We start from the raw sequence: 14,841 nt of genomic DNA, 5'->3' as shown, positions 1-14,841 counted from the left end.
TGAAACACAAGCATTTCGCTGCACCTGCAATAACATCTGCAAATCTGTGTACATGACCAATAAACTTTGATTTGAAAATGTCAGTATGATGAGTAACCTTGGGTCTCTGTTTCCCCCTTCAGTCTCTTGGTTGTAAATGTGATCTACTGATTTCATGTCACAGTGATGCCAATCTAAAAGACAAGTTGGTTCATGTGAATGTACTGCTTTCTGTGTTCCAGCAGTTTAGATCTTCCTGACACAGGCTAACAGCAGGAAAACTGCAGACATCAGTATAATGATCCTATGATGACCCTAGCTATGTCCTGACCTTTGACCCGTGTCTGTCTGCAGGTGTGGCAGATCCCTGAGAACGGGCTGGTTACCGGCTTGTCTGAGCCTGTGGTGGTCCTGGAGGGACACTCCAAAAGGGTTGGCATCATCACATGGCACCCCACGGCACGCAATGTCCTGCTCAGTGCTGGTGAGTGGTGTCCTCCTGTCCATTTTAAAACCCTTCTTTTAACATTTCGTGGATGGCTTGTGAGAGGTGGACATCTTACATGTTATCATTTATAGTTCTGGTTCAGCCTCTGTGCTCTCTGCCCCTCCTTATCTTCTCCTCGCTCTGAGAGAAGTGGCAACCTGCTGTGAGCTTGCGTCATTTCCCCTAAACACTGAAATGCCTGATCAACGCACATCTGTCATTGACTTTAAAATGACCGTTTACCCTGTTTTTATCCTCCATGTCGAAACAAAACCAGAATGAGCTACGACTTGTCGATGGTATTATCTTATCAAATCAGTGCTATTTGGTGTTGTCCTTTTTCTATTGTGTAGTATGTGTATATTAATGTGTGTATATTGAATGTGTGTGTTCCTCTCTTCTCAGGCTGTGACAACCTGGTCATCATCTGGAACGTGGGGACGGGCGAGGCCATGATCCAGTTGGAGGACATGCACCCTGACGTCATCTTCAGCGCCTGCTGGAACCGCAACGGCAGCCTCATCTGCACCGCCTGCAAGGACAAGACCATCCGCGTCATCGACCCCCGCAAGGAAGAGATTGTAGGGGTGAGCACCACTGACTAGGTTTGAGTATTTTCCCAAAAACAATTGTTTGGAGAAAATTGCTACCGTCCTGGTACCGTCTCGGTATTCCGGTTCATAAAGGAAATGCTATTTAAAGGCATATAATACCAGCGAAAATGATTATACCACAGTCAATAGAGAAATATGGACTAGACTCCAAAGGTTTCTTGTTGTAGCCTAGTTTATATGAAGGCCTAAAATATTGAGGTTATTACCCTACAACCTAGTGAAAACTACATTTAGTTTTAGTGTAGCTTTGACTGAAAGATGTCAGCCAGCTTGTTGGCCCTTTTCGCTCCTCTTGCACCTGGCTATCAGGGGAATTTCGGAAGATTGTTGCTGTTTTTACTTTATGATAACCAAATCAACGTTTATTTGTCACGTGTGCTGAATACAACAGCTGTAGGTATACCTTACAGTGAAATGCTTACTTACAGGCTCTAACCAATAGTGCAAAAAAGGTATTAGGTGAACAATGGGTAAGTAAAGAAATAAAACTGTAAAAAGACAGGCTATATACAGTAGCGAGGCTATAAAAGTAGCGAGGCTACATACAGACGGTTAGTCAGGCTGATTTGAGGTAGTATGTAGATATGGTTAAAGTGACTATGCATATATGATGAACAGAGAGTAGCAGTAGCGTAAAAGAGGGGTTTGTGGGTGGCGGGACACAATGCAGATAGCCCGGTTAGCCAATGTGCGGAAGCACTGGTTGGTCGGCCCAACCTGCTTATTGTGGTGACTTTGTCACAGGGAACACATCCGATTCTCAGCTAAACAAACAAGTGAATAGGCCTAGTAGTGTTGATTCAGCACCATGGATAGCGCCACGATTGATCAAATCCCACGAATCTGATTAGTCAAGATTCGTTCACTCGCTTTTATTATTGGGTAAGTACATTTTGAATTCAATCACTTTTTGACAGCATCCCTTTTGATTTAAACAACTTTCCATATATGTTTGCCCACTAAAACATGCAGGAGATAGAGGTGCTCATAGTTGACCCATTTTGCATACCATACCATGAGACATCCATGTCCTCATCGCTGTAAAAGATGAACTGTTTGTCATTTGATAATTTCTTGAAAATATATATTTATATATATATATATATTTTTTTTTTTTACAAAAATAATATAATTGTTTTCCTTTTTTTAACGTCAATTATCTAAAAAACATTTGAATGTTGAAATTTTAATTTTATTCCCATTTTAGTACATTTATCAGCCAAACATGATGCCCACCCTTTATTAAAGAACATGATGTCTCAACTGATGTTGGACACAACACAAAAACCTCAGATGTAAAATAGGTTCTAAGCTACAATATGCCAATATGAAAGTTCACACATTTAGATAATTGACATTTTAAGGCTAAAATAGTTTGACAACCCTTGTTTGTAGGCTTACTAAGGACTTAATTAACATGGTCCATACACATCCGCACAGTCATGAAGAGGTCACGGCAGCGCCTCTTCCCCCTCAGGAGGCTGAAAAGATTTGGCATGGGCCCTCGGATCCTAAAAGTTCTACAGACACTATGCACACTCGCAAGACTATGTATACAGTGGGGCAAAAAAGTATTTAGTCAGCCACCAATTGTGCAAGTTCTCCCACTTAAAAAGATGAAAATCACATTGTAGGATTTTTAATGAATTTATTTGCAAATTATGGTGGAAAATAAGTATTTGGTCACCTACAAACAAGCAAGATTTCTGTCTCTCACAGACCTGTAACTTCTTCTTGAAGAGGCTCCTCTGTCCTCCACTCGTTACCTGTATTAAAAGCACCTGTTTGAACTTGTTATCAGTAGAAAAGACACCTGTCCACAACCTCAAACAGTTGAGGCTCGCAAGACTATGTGTGTGTGTATATGTATTTTTTTATTATTATATATTTTTATCAAAAAAATAAAGGGAACACTAAAATAACACATCCTAGATCTGAATGAATGAAATATTCTTATTAAATACTTTTTTCTTTACATAGTTGAATGTGCTGACAACGAAATCACATTTATCAACCCAGGGAGGTCTGGATTTGGAGTCACACTCAAAATTAAAGTGGAAAACCACACTACAGGCTGATCCAACTTTGATGTAATGTCCTTAAAACGAGTCAAAATGAGGCTCGGTAGTGTGTGGCCTCCACGTGCCTGTATGACCTCCCTACAAAGCCTGGGCATGCTCCTGATGAGGTGGCGGGTTTTCTCCTGGGGGATCTCCTCCCAGACCTGGACTAAAGCATCCGCCAACTCCTGGACAGTCTGTGGTGCAACGTGGAGTTGGTGGATGGAGCGAGACATGATGTCCCAGATGTGCTCAATTGGATTCAGGTCTGGGGAACGAGCGGGCCAGTCCATAGCATCAATGCCTTCCTCTTGCAGGAACTGCTGACACACTCCAGCCACATGAGGTCTAGCATTGGCTTGCAATAGGAGGAACCCAGGGCCAACCGCACCAGCATATGGTCTCAAAAGGGGTCTGAGGATCTCATCTCGGTACCTAATGGCAGTCAGGCTACCTCTGACGAGCACATGGAGGGCTGTGCGGCCCCCCAAAGAAATGCCACCCCACACCATGACTGACCCACCGCCAAACCGGTCATGCTGGAGGATGTTGCAGGCAGCAGAACGTTCTCCACGGCGTGTCCAGACTGTCACGTCTGTCACGTGCTCAGTGTGAACCTGCTTTTATCTGTGAAGAGCACAGGGCGCCAGTGGCGAATTTGCCAATCTTGGTGTTCTCTGGCGAATGCCAAACGTCCTGCACGGTGTTGGGCTGTAAGCACAACCCCCACCTGTGGACATCGGGCCCTCCATAACACCCTCATGGAGTCTGTTATTGACCGTTTGAGTAGACACATGCACATTTATGGCCTGCTGGAGGTCATTTTGCAGGGCTCTGGCAGTGCTCCTCCTTGCACAAAGGCGGAGGTAGCGGTCCTGCTACTGGGTTGTTGCCCTCCTACGGCCTCCTCCACATCTCCTGATGTACTGGCCTGTCTCCTGGTAGCGCCTCCATGCTCTGGACACTACGCTGACAGACACGGCAAACCTTCTTGCCACAGCTCGCATTGATGTGCCATCCTGGATGAGCTGCAATACCTGAGCCACTTGTGTGGGTTGTAGACCCCGTCTCATGCTACCACTAGAGTGAAAGCACCGCCAGCATTCAAAAGTGACCAAAACATCAGCCAGGAAGCATAGGAACTGAGAAGTGGCCTGTGGTCCCCACCTGCAGAATCAGTCCTTTATTGGTGGTGTCTTGCTAATTGCCTATAATTTCCACCTGTTGTCTATTCCATTTGCACAACAGCATGTGAAATGTATTGTCAATCAATGTTGCTTCCTAAGTGGACAGTTTGATTTCACAGAAGTGTGATTGATTTGGAGTTACATTGTGTTGTTTAAGTGTTCCCTTTATTTTTTTGAGCAGTGTGTGTGTGTGTAATATATATTACATACACACACTCGCAAGAATATATATATATATATATATATATATTACAGCCTTGCGAGTGTGTGTATATATCTACATTGCGTGTGGATAAACGAGATGTTTACAGATGCCTACAAGTTTGACACTATTGGAGATAAAAGTGATTGACCCTCGAGCACCTCAAAAATGTATACGAGTATTCACTAACTCATGCAACTTTGAGTATGGGAAAAAAAACTACTTCCAATTTTTACTTGGGTATTCAATCCTCAAAGAAACTACGTTTCTTTGAGGCTTGAATACCCATCTACAAACTATATTAAACAGAAATGGGAGGAGGAACTTAACATTGAAATAACTGATGAAACATGGTTGAACATATTAGAGACTCAACAAAGCTCCACCAACTCAAGGTCATGTAGAGAATTCTGTTGGATGAATGTTATACGTTTCTTCATAACACCTAAGCTGACATCACAAACAGACAGTCTCCCTACAACCTTGTTGGAGAGAAGGCAGGCTGTCACGGCTGAACGTATGATGTGCGCTGTAACTGCCAGATCTTTTTTGGGTTCTTTTACTTTATTTGTTCTTTCTTTGTTTTCCTCAAAAACAGTGTGTTTGTGCGTGTTTTTATTTTATTTTTACTACCACTAATAATATGCAGCTGCTAATGTGTTCTATATTTGACTCTTATGTATCCTGATACCTAGCCACTATACCCTGCCTTCATGTACATACAGTATCTACCTCAGATACTTTGTTCCCCTGCACATTGATCTGGTACTCCCTGTAGATAGCTCCATTCTTGTTTTATTCCTTGTTACTATTTTTCATTTTTAATATACATGTTTTACTCTGCATTGTTGGCAAGGGCTCGGAAGCAAGCATTTCACGGTGAAGTCTAAACCCGTTGTATTTGGAGCAGGTGACAAATAACCTTTTTGATTTGAATTTAAATGTTATCTCAACTGTTGATATTTTTCAGTGACGTCCCATGGTCTGGTGGGGAAATCGGGTCCAAAAAGTCATTTCCCCAAGCACTTCTTCAATAATGGGCAAATATGTATGGAAGGTTTAGTTCGAATCAAAAGGGGTGCTAGAGTTGTGATGACTGTTCTGATGGATGACGCCAGAGATTTGATATGTCCGGTTCATGCAGTTATTCGCAAGCGCAAGTTTTGTATTTTTGCATTAGTGCGGCATAAACATTTTAGAATATTGGTCCACGGGACTGCGATCATTTTTCTAGGGAAACTGGAAGGAGTTGGTCGGGAAGTCCCGGGATACCGCTTACCCGTATTCAACTCTACCACTGACAGGACTTTTCATGAACAAACCTGCTGCTCTATAGGGTGGTCAAATTCCAGCTTTTCCTGAAATCCCGGTAGGAGTATTCCTGGAATCAGGACGGAATAAGTAGGAAATCCGGGAATCCTCATCCTGGGAATTCTGATAAACCTGGACATTTTGGGAAAATTACTGGAATTTTGCAACCTTACTAATGTTTCCCCTCATCTCAACAACTTGTTACCATTTGCCTAGTTTAGTAAACCCAGCCCTAGGCAACAGCAGTGACTAGGGTCTGGTAGATATGGTGGACTCTTTTGGTAACTTTGAGAGAGAAACAATTTTGGGTTGAGTCCTGCCAGAATGTCGTGATTCGAAACTAAAGTTTGCAGGCAAAACCTTTTGCAGTGGTGTTACTGAAGGTAGTTGATGCGAACTCGACACTTTCAAAATGCACTCATTAAAAATAACCTCCATCTTGCTAGCTACTATTTTGTGTTGGGATGTGGGTAAGAAGTGGGTACAGTGACGTCGTTCCTCTATGCCAAACTGACGTTTTATTCCAGTATGTGCTGACGTGTATGCTGGAACATTGGAAACATTGTGGGAGGCGACCCACCTGCCTAGGGAGACTACTCTTTTCCCAATTTGAAAGGGATCTCTTTGAGGAGATGATTTAGGATGTACCCCCAGTATGTTGACTGTTGACCCTCTGTGTCACAGGAGAAGGAGAAGGCACACGAGGGGGCGCGGCCCATGAGGGCCATCTTCCTGTCGGACGGGAACGTGTTCACCACAGGCTTCAGCCGTATGAGTGAGAGACAGCTAGCCCTGTGGAACCCGGTGGGTCACCTCGTCCTCCTCACCATCACTACTCTTGGGCTTTGTCCCAAATGACACTGTATTCCCTTTATAGTGGATTACTTTTGACCAGGGCTTATAGGGGCACTATATTGGGAATAGGGTGGCATTTGTGACGCAGCCCTGATTTTAAAGATTTTATTGCACTGCTCAGTAACTGACTGTCGATGTTTCATTTACAGCAAGCCATGGATGAGGCGATCTCAGTGCATGAGATGGATACCAGCAATGGAGTCCTCTTGCCCTTCTATGACCCAGATACCTCTGTGGTTTATCTGTGTGGTAAGGTGAGTGGAGTTTTTTCCGGCAAATGTTACATACACATCCAGTTGATCTGCTGTGCATGTAACTTACAACAGGTCTCTGATCCATGAAGTTAGGCATGATGAATTGTTAGCTGTAAAGGCATTACTAAAACGTAGTGTTCCAAACACTAAAGTTACCTTGTTTCTGTGGTTTGTAGGGTGACAGCAGCATTCGCTACTTTGAGATCACGGATGAAGCCCCATTTGTCCACTACCTCAGCACCTTCACCACCAAGGAGCCCCAGAGGGGAATGGGATACATGCCCAAGAGAGGCCTGGACGTCAACAAGTGTGAGATCGCCAGGTACGGCTCGCTGGATAAGGAAACGGATCAGCCATTTTAGGGCTGCTCATCTGGTTATTATGCTTTGATGGGCACACCGCTGATTCATTTCAGCAATGTCTAGTTGAACCAGGTGTTTTGGTGCTTGGCTGGGTCTATGATGAGGGTCTAAGAGGAAGACATGACTTGTGATGTGAAGCTATTGGCCAGCTATGTCCACCAGGAGGCAGCACAGAACCAGATGTTGAAGGGGAGCTCTCTCGTCTGTGTTTACCTCAGGCCCTGCCAATCAGAATCATGTACCATGCCTTTATACAGCTCCATGTTTACTGAAGCTGCCCTGAGAGTATTGCCAGTGTCATGGAAGTAGAAGTGCATTCGGCTGGGCTGCGGTGTGTGAAAGGATATTAGACAGTAGGTATGTGATGTTGTGGATAATATGCTGCTTTGACCTATGTTGACAGGTTTTATAAATTGCACGAAAGGAAGTGTGAACCGATCATCATGACTGTGCCAAGAAAGGTGAGCTTCTACATTCTGATCTAGAGACACTCAATATACGAATGATTTCAACAATCAATGCCACATTTAACTCCAACTCTGTTTTGAGGCCAGACTCTATTATATGCATTTGGTCCAGTGTCCTCTAACAGCTGTCTCTATACCCTTCTTTCTCTCTCCCTGCAGTCTGACCTGTTCCAGGACGACCTGTACCCAGACACGGCAGGACCAGACTGTGCCATTGAGGCGGAGGATTGGTTCGAGGGGAGGAACGGCGAGCCCATCCTCATTTCCTTGAAGAACGGTTACGTCCCTGGCAAGAACCGCGACCTCAAGGTGGTCAAGAAGAACATCCTGGACAACAAGCTGAGCAAGAATGCGGAGAACACGGGCACAGTCAACAAGTCTGCCTCATCCACTCCATCCATAGTGAGTACTGCTGTCTCTCTTTCTCTCTTGGGAGGACTCTGCCTGGGTTGTATGCTAGAGACTGTTACATTCTTGTGTGCATACAATTCAGTGAACAAAGTACTACTCACAGAAGAATATCCTGGTATGTGCAATGTGCCATTTGAGTGAAAGTTGACACCAGACTGGATCAGTATACCAACACTACAGTAAGTATGATTACAGTGCTTTCTCAGGACTAGTCTGATGATCACCATGCCTACCCCGTCCTTCACCACTGAAACGTAGTCATTAACGGCCTTTAGTTCAGCCCTGGCCTTGGCACATTTCAGCTAGGAAAATGGAAGGCTCTATTCTAACAAACCTAATGCAAGTGGTAGGAAAAATATCCAATTGTCATACTTGAGCAAAAGTAAAAATACCTTAATAGGAAATGACTCTAGTGAAAGTAAATGAGAACTTGTTCTCAACTAGCCTACCTGGTTAAATAAAGGTGAAATAATACAAATAAAAGTGAAAGTCACCCCAGTAAAAACTACTTGAGTAAAAGTATTTGGTTATAAATATACTTAAGTATCAAGGGTAAATGGAATTGTAAAAATGTACTTTAATATCAAAAGTATAAATCATTTCAAATTCCTTATTAAGCAAACCAGATGGCACAATAGTTTATTTGTGGATAGCCAGGGGCACACTCCATCCCTCAGATCATTCTGAATCTAAGCATTTGTGTTCAGTGAGTTCGCCGGTAGTAGAGGTGACAGGGATGTTCTCTCGGTAAGTGTGTGAATTGGACCTTTTCTGTCCTGCTAAGCATTCAAAATGTAACGAGTACTTTTGGGTGTCAGGAAAAATGCATGGAGTAAAAAGTACCTACTTTTTAAGGATGTAGCGAAGTAAAAGTAATGTACAGATACTAGCGTAAGTACTTTACACCACTGACTAATGCAATGGTCAATCTAAGCGCTGGGCAGTAGCACTATAGGTCCAGGGGTGTTAGCTGAAATATTTGAGCTATTTCCACAAGCACAATTATCGTCTCTGGTGCGAAAGGGCTGGGTTTAATGAATAAACAAGTTATAGGTGTGTCGACGCTTGGCCCCTCACTGGCAAATCAGAACGTGCTCCATGGCTAAATAGTGTGGTTGCTTCAAGTTGTGTATTTGTTTTTTTGTTTGTTATGTATTGCCTTAGAATCAACTCAAATTACAATGTTAGTCCATTTACAGTTTGCTGAACAGCTTACAGAAACAAAATAACAATGTAGACCTATCCCTATCCCCAAATATGTTAAATTAAACCTGTTTGCAGTCCACATTGAAGCTACGCAATTACTTAGAACAATGTGGAAATAAATGCATAGAATAGTGTCAATTGCATTATGGCTGAGCATGGATGTGCCAAATGTTGTCAATAAGCAAGATTAAAATCACTAAAAAGAGCAAATCATTTGAATCACATTTTAAACAAAATGTAAAATCTTGTTTTTAAATAGGTTGTCTAAATACACTAACAGGCACCATAATGGCTTTCCATGGTCATATAATAATAAAACAAAGCAGACTCTGGAGGGTTTTACACACACCCAAACTTTCCAGGAAGGTGAATCATTTATTTCCAAGCGGTCTCAGGAGCCAAACCCTTTATCGACAGTCTTGACTTTTTTGCGATTGCATTGGGCAGACAAAGAAATAGCCTTCATTGAGAGGGGAGGCTGTTCTTGGTTTATAATCAAATAAAACAAAATGGTGGTAAACAGTAAACAGGCACCAAAAGCACAGTAAGCTACTCTTGTTCCATGTTCATATGGGCAGTGTGCGTCACAGCTGGATAGGCTGTGTTTCCACGGTCACACTTCATGACATAACCACTGCGTTACTGCTAAAACCAGCTTTTGGTTGGTCCTAAATATCCTTATCAGCGCTGCCTGAAATGAGCATTCTGGATCATTTCTACCCCATCCATCTGAGTGAGCAGGGAGCTGATAGAAGACCGGTGATTTGCTGAACATGGCTTTAGGGCTGGAAAATGCCACTGTGACAGTTTTTACATGACAAAATTGCAAACTAACATACGTTTGACACTAGCACTGCCTAAACGCCAGATGAAAATGAACTCTGTGGGCTCTGTTGGCAGGGTGCGATTTAGAAGGGGGCGGCTGCCTGACTTCACAAGGTGGTTACGAGAAGTCGCCCCCCCGCCCAGAGGCAGAGTGCTCTGGGCGTCCTGCCCTACCTCGTCCACAACACAGACGCCCGCGTGGGACCCAGCCCTGGCCTCAGCTTCTATCTGCAGCTCTGGCCTGTAATCATAGTAGACTGGGCAGGCACGCCATGTTAACCTCCAGGGTGCCACAGGGTACTTGAGCCCTGCCTGCAGCATAGCCTGCCTGCAGAGCAGACGGCAGAGAGACTCTGATGTGAGGATTTAATAAGGATCTGGGGAAATTCAGTGGATATAAACAGTGTATGTTGGTTTTTAGATGACAATGTACCAAACCAAACTGGGGGGTGGGGGGACTGGCACAAACCTCTCCAGAAAGGGTATCTTATGTCTTGCTCCTTTCTCTGTATTCCTCAGAAAAACGAAGGCAAGCTGGAAGAGATCTTGAAAGAAATCAAATCCCTCAAGGACCTGGTCAGCAGTCAGGAGAAGCGAATCATCCAACTCGAGGAGCAGATGTCCAAGATTGCCATTTAAGGACCCTCCCCTCGCCCCGCCACAATTCAGGACGATCCGTTGGCTAGGAGGTGGGTGGGACACGTCACTGGCAATCTGGACAAGTGTTCCGCCTGAAACCTGCTTAGTAATGATCCCAAGCAACATTCCGAGATTAACTTTTTTCTTAGCCAGCCCCTAACCCTCAGATAAAACAGATGAAATATGGCAAACCATTCCTTTTAATAAGCGGCAGTTTAGTTTTGTTTGTATGAAAATTCTTACATATTCCTTAAGATTGTGACCAAGAAAATTCCAATGTGAACAGTTCCTATGTTTTTATATGTAGGTATCAGTATTTTGTCTCCCCAATACCCCAACTTATCTTGCCAAATTTTTAAGCAGTTTTGTTTACACACCACCTTGACAGTATCTTTTTTCTTTTGTTTTCACTTTGTTTTCTGGGAAGGTTCAAAATCCAAACTATAAGGGACAATGCAATACGCTGGTAATGCAAGGAGCGGGATTTCAACAATCCATCAAATACTGTAAAAGACATCGATGAGAAACTGACTGACAGCCCACTAAACACGCAGAGAAATTGATCCTGATGTATCATAGAGCTTTTAGATATCAAAGACAACAGAAGTACTGAGGTATACAAGTGGTGACATGATTCATGCTGTAAGTGTTGTGTGAAAGGTTGCCTTTTTTCTTTTTCCTGAAGCTCAACCCTTACCCTCCCCTCTTAGTGGACTACATCGTAACGGGACCACTGTCTACACTTGCTAACATCGCCTGACCAGAGTTAATGCATGCAATAGATATTCTACTCAAGAGAAATTCTCCATCTTTGGTCTCTAGCTTGTCTTACTAAGCAAGCAGCAAACAGTCCTTTCATATCATTTGATACCTTCTATAACGTATGTATGCATCTATCGCAGTAAACAACTTGAACAACGTTTTCATCATCTCCATCTATTTTGTGTCACAGGAACAGAAAGGGTATTAGTGAACTAGATAAAAATGACAGGTTAGATGTCATCTGTACTTCTCGTAGCCTTTAGATTTCACCTTAAACAGGTTTCTTGTTTGGAGTCAACAATGCACATGCCTCAATCCAAAAATCCTTTTCAATCATTTCGGTGTCCACTGATCAACATCGTTAGTTCCAGTCTTATGAAACAGAAATTTGTCATATTTTGTCAGTATGTCCCCCCTCCCTCTGGCCCTGTGACATAGATGGTATGTATGTACTGTAAGCTCTGCACTGTAAGTCACAGTGCTACTGACTCATGACATGCAGTCACCTGGAGTGCTTCTTTTGTACAGGTTCGTGTGGCAATGACCTGTGTGCTGCCCAGAGAAGGACCAATGGAATTGTGGGTTATGTCGCTGGTTAACATTTCCACATGCTTTTAGTAGTATATCAGACTTGTTCTGCCTCTTGAGGTGTTTGTGTGTTGTTTGTGCAGTCATAAACCCCAATGTTGAACCATGCCCTTGTGTTCAGGGTCCGTGTGCTAGGATGCTCACTATTCACCATCTCATTGGCCCATATCCGTACAGCCGACCAGATTGAGTGACAGGTGTGTCTGAAACTAAAACAATTTCATCCTGCTTTGAACCTCTGGTTGACAACGGACGACAAGATGTAACGTGGAGAGGCAAGGCTTTCAGGATGTGCGAATATGTGCCTCGTATTACTTTGGCCTTGTTGGAGTTTTTTTTGTTTCCCCAGATAGGGAATGTGAGAGGGATTTTGGATATTAAATAGATTCACCGTAGGGTGTGACCAAGGTTCTGGCCTATGATAACAGAATTAGATGGTGTGGTGGTGATGATAGTAATTTAAATACTGTATGTTTTCGTCTTGCTTCCTTCTCCGGCTCTCCCATTGCAGATATCCCACTATGTACTTCCTTAGCAGAATTTTAAATAGCTACCCTTAAATACTCTGTCACATCACTAGAGAATCAGAGGAACAAGGAGTCGTTTGGATCATCTGAATATTTGATGGTGTTGCCAACTACGATAATACAGTAGGTTCTGTTGTCATGCTCTTTTTGTTTATTTTCCAGGCGGGGTGGAAGACAGGGTTTGAGAATGGTGCAAGTTATTTAGTAGGATAGGGAGTGAATGGGCTGCCTGAGTGGCTAGAAAGCACTGAGAAATGTACGTTTTCATCAATCCATCTTGGAATCCAAGTATCTAAGATTATAACCATGGATGCAATTGGACACAGATGTGGATTGGCCAGGGCCAGGGGAGGTTGTCTTGGGTCTTGTGTCCTGTATGTATATCAGTGCTTCTCCTGGGCCTCCTTGGACCACTCAAGGCAGTGAGTGCTGTGATGATTGGTATATTAGTGAATAGCGATTCAAAGGGACACTGTAGGTTGGTGAAATATGTAGAGATGTATGTGAAATAAAGGCCTAGAATATGATTGAAAGCTTTGTAAATAACATGACCATGTAATTGTATTTTTCTTTGTACTTTTTCTTATTCATTTGTTTTGCTTTTGAGCTGAAAGAGGGTGTTTGTTTATGGTGGGTTTTAAATGTTTCCTCCTGTCTGCATTCCCTGCCCTTGCCATAATGCATCATGACAGAACAGAATCTCCATTCTGTCATGGTATTATAGATACAAAAAGAGCTAAATGAATTACAGAAGAAAAATGAACAAGAATTCAGCCTCTTGTGGAGGTCTGTTCAACATTTTTGTTAATTTCTCCTGCTTCATGTATCAACAACTCATTGATTATCAGAAAAATTAATAAAGAAATGAAAAGAAGTTTGTCATCTGGTGTCGTTCATGGGTGAGGCAGAGGACTGCAAGAAACAAACGTGACTTGGCCATCTTCAAACAAGAAATATCTGAGATATGCCAAGGTATTTAGTGTTTTCTCTCAGACTTGTTATTCTTTATCAGGAGATTATTGCTTTCATTGTGTGAAACCTATGTATGAAACCATACCCCCATTCCTCATTTGTCAGTTTGACATTTGTCAATGTTTAAAAAAAAAAGTATAGTTACTACAGTCTCCACTTATTGATTTCTTTGGTTTTGTCTGAAATGCTGAGGGAACATTGCAACATCACTGATGGGGTAGATTGACATATGGTTGTATCAGATGATTATTCCAGTCACTGATATTCTTTGTAAAGGAAATGGATGTCTTTCCAGAGGCTCAAGTGATGTAATGTTGATGAGCAACGCATGAGCTTAAATATGAAGCAAATGCATATTGCAAGTACTGGGTAATTGTGCTTGGCAGTGCAGTGTTCTGTATCACAATATATTACAGAATAGCAAGTTTATCACATTCTCATAACATGGTTAGAATTGGGCACATCTATGCCTCTTAAAGTTTGGTGCTTGTGATGAATGTCTGTGTGCAAGGAAACAGTTGTTCAACTCGGTCTCAATATTTGCTGTTGTTGTTTCACTTTACAGATTTCCACTATATTTCCCCCAAGGCCTGGGAGATGTCCAGCTCTTGTTTTACTGCTGCTTCTCTCAAGCAAGGCTGTCTCAATGTCTACAGGGAGGTAGCAACCCATAGACCCCAAACCTGTCTGAGCTACCACATCAAACAACGCCCCTTGTTGCCCTCACCAAAGACCTGCCAGAAAACACAACAGTCTCCGTAACCCAGCAAACAATGAGAACTGAAACCTTTGAGACGGGCCATGAAACTGAGATCGCCCACACCACTTTGAGCGGTAAACAAACCCCCATCTCAACAGCCCTGCATCCAACCCCCTACCCTACCACTGCCATCAACTCCTCCACAGAATGGATGTCAAAATCCTGCAGGACATCCAGTGACTGGTAGGTCTCAGTGCCTGATCACCAATGACGTTGTTCATTGTCAGCACCGTCATCCTGACCAAGCTGAGGGGCAACAGGTACAGACACGGGCCAGCAGCTACAGGGGCAGAACACAGAGATGGTGTGCAATGGTCCCCACCAGTACTACTGATTGAGGCCAGGGGAGATCCAGAAGTCCCAAACGCAGCGT

General features: G+C 43.1%; 1 protein-coding gene across 4 annotated transcripts in view; it reads left to right on the top strand.

Moving 5' to 3' along the window:
- LOC135542336 (coronin-1C-A) overlaps positions 1 to 13,610 on the top strand; it is a 67,173-nt gene extending 53,563 nt beyond the window's left edge. For all 4 annotated transcript variants that reach the window (XM_064969235.1, XM_064969227.1, XM_064969245.1 and 1 more), the window contains 8 exons: positions 334 to 463; positions 872 to 1,053; positions 6,525 to 6,644; positions 6,845 to 6,949; positions 7,126 to 7,271; positions 7,715 to 7,772; positions 7,938 to 8,180; positions 10,740 to 13,610. In XM_064969235.1, coding sequence (XP_064825307.1) covers positions 334 to 463; positions 872 to 1,053; positions 6,525 to 6,644; positions 6,845 to 6,949; positions 7,126 to 7,271; positions 7,715 to 7,772; positions 7,938 to 8,180; positions 10,740 to 10,859 — 1,104 coding nt within the window. In that variant the 3' untranslated portion in view covers positions 10,860 to 13,610. The remainder of the gene's footprint in view (positions 1 to 333; positions 464 to 871; positions 1,054 to 6,524; positions 6,645 to 6,844; positions 6,950 to 7,125; positions 7,272 to 7,714; positions 7,773 to 7,937; positions 8,181 to 10,739) is intronic.
- Positions 13,611 to 14,841: the final 1,231 nt, after the last annotated feature.

The sequence above is a fragment of the Oncorhynchus masou genome, chromosome 1, assembly GCF_036934945.1.
Source record: "Oncorhynchus masou masou isolate Uvic2021 chromosome 1, UVic_Omas_1.1, whole genome shotgun sequence".
In the NCBI taxonomy this organism is placed as follows: domain Eukaryota; kingdom Metazoa; phylum Chordata; class Actinopteri; order Salmoniformes; family Salmonidae; genus Oncorhynchus; species Oncorhynchus masou.
Note: the sequence above shows the minus strand (reverse complement) of the source record. Positions and strands in the feature narration are given on the sequence as shown.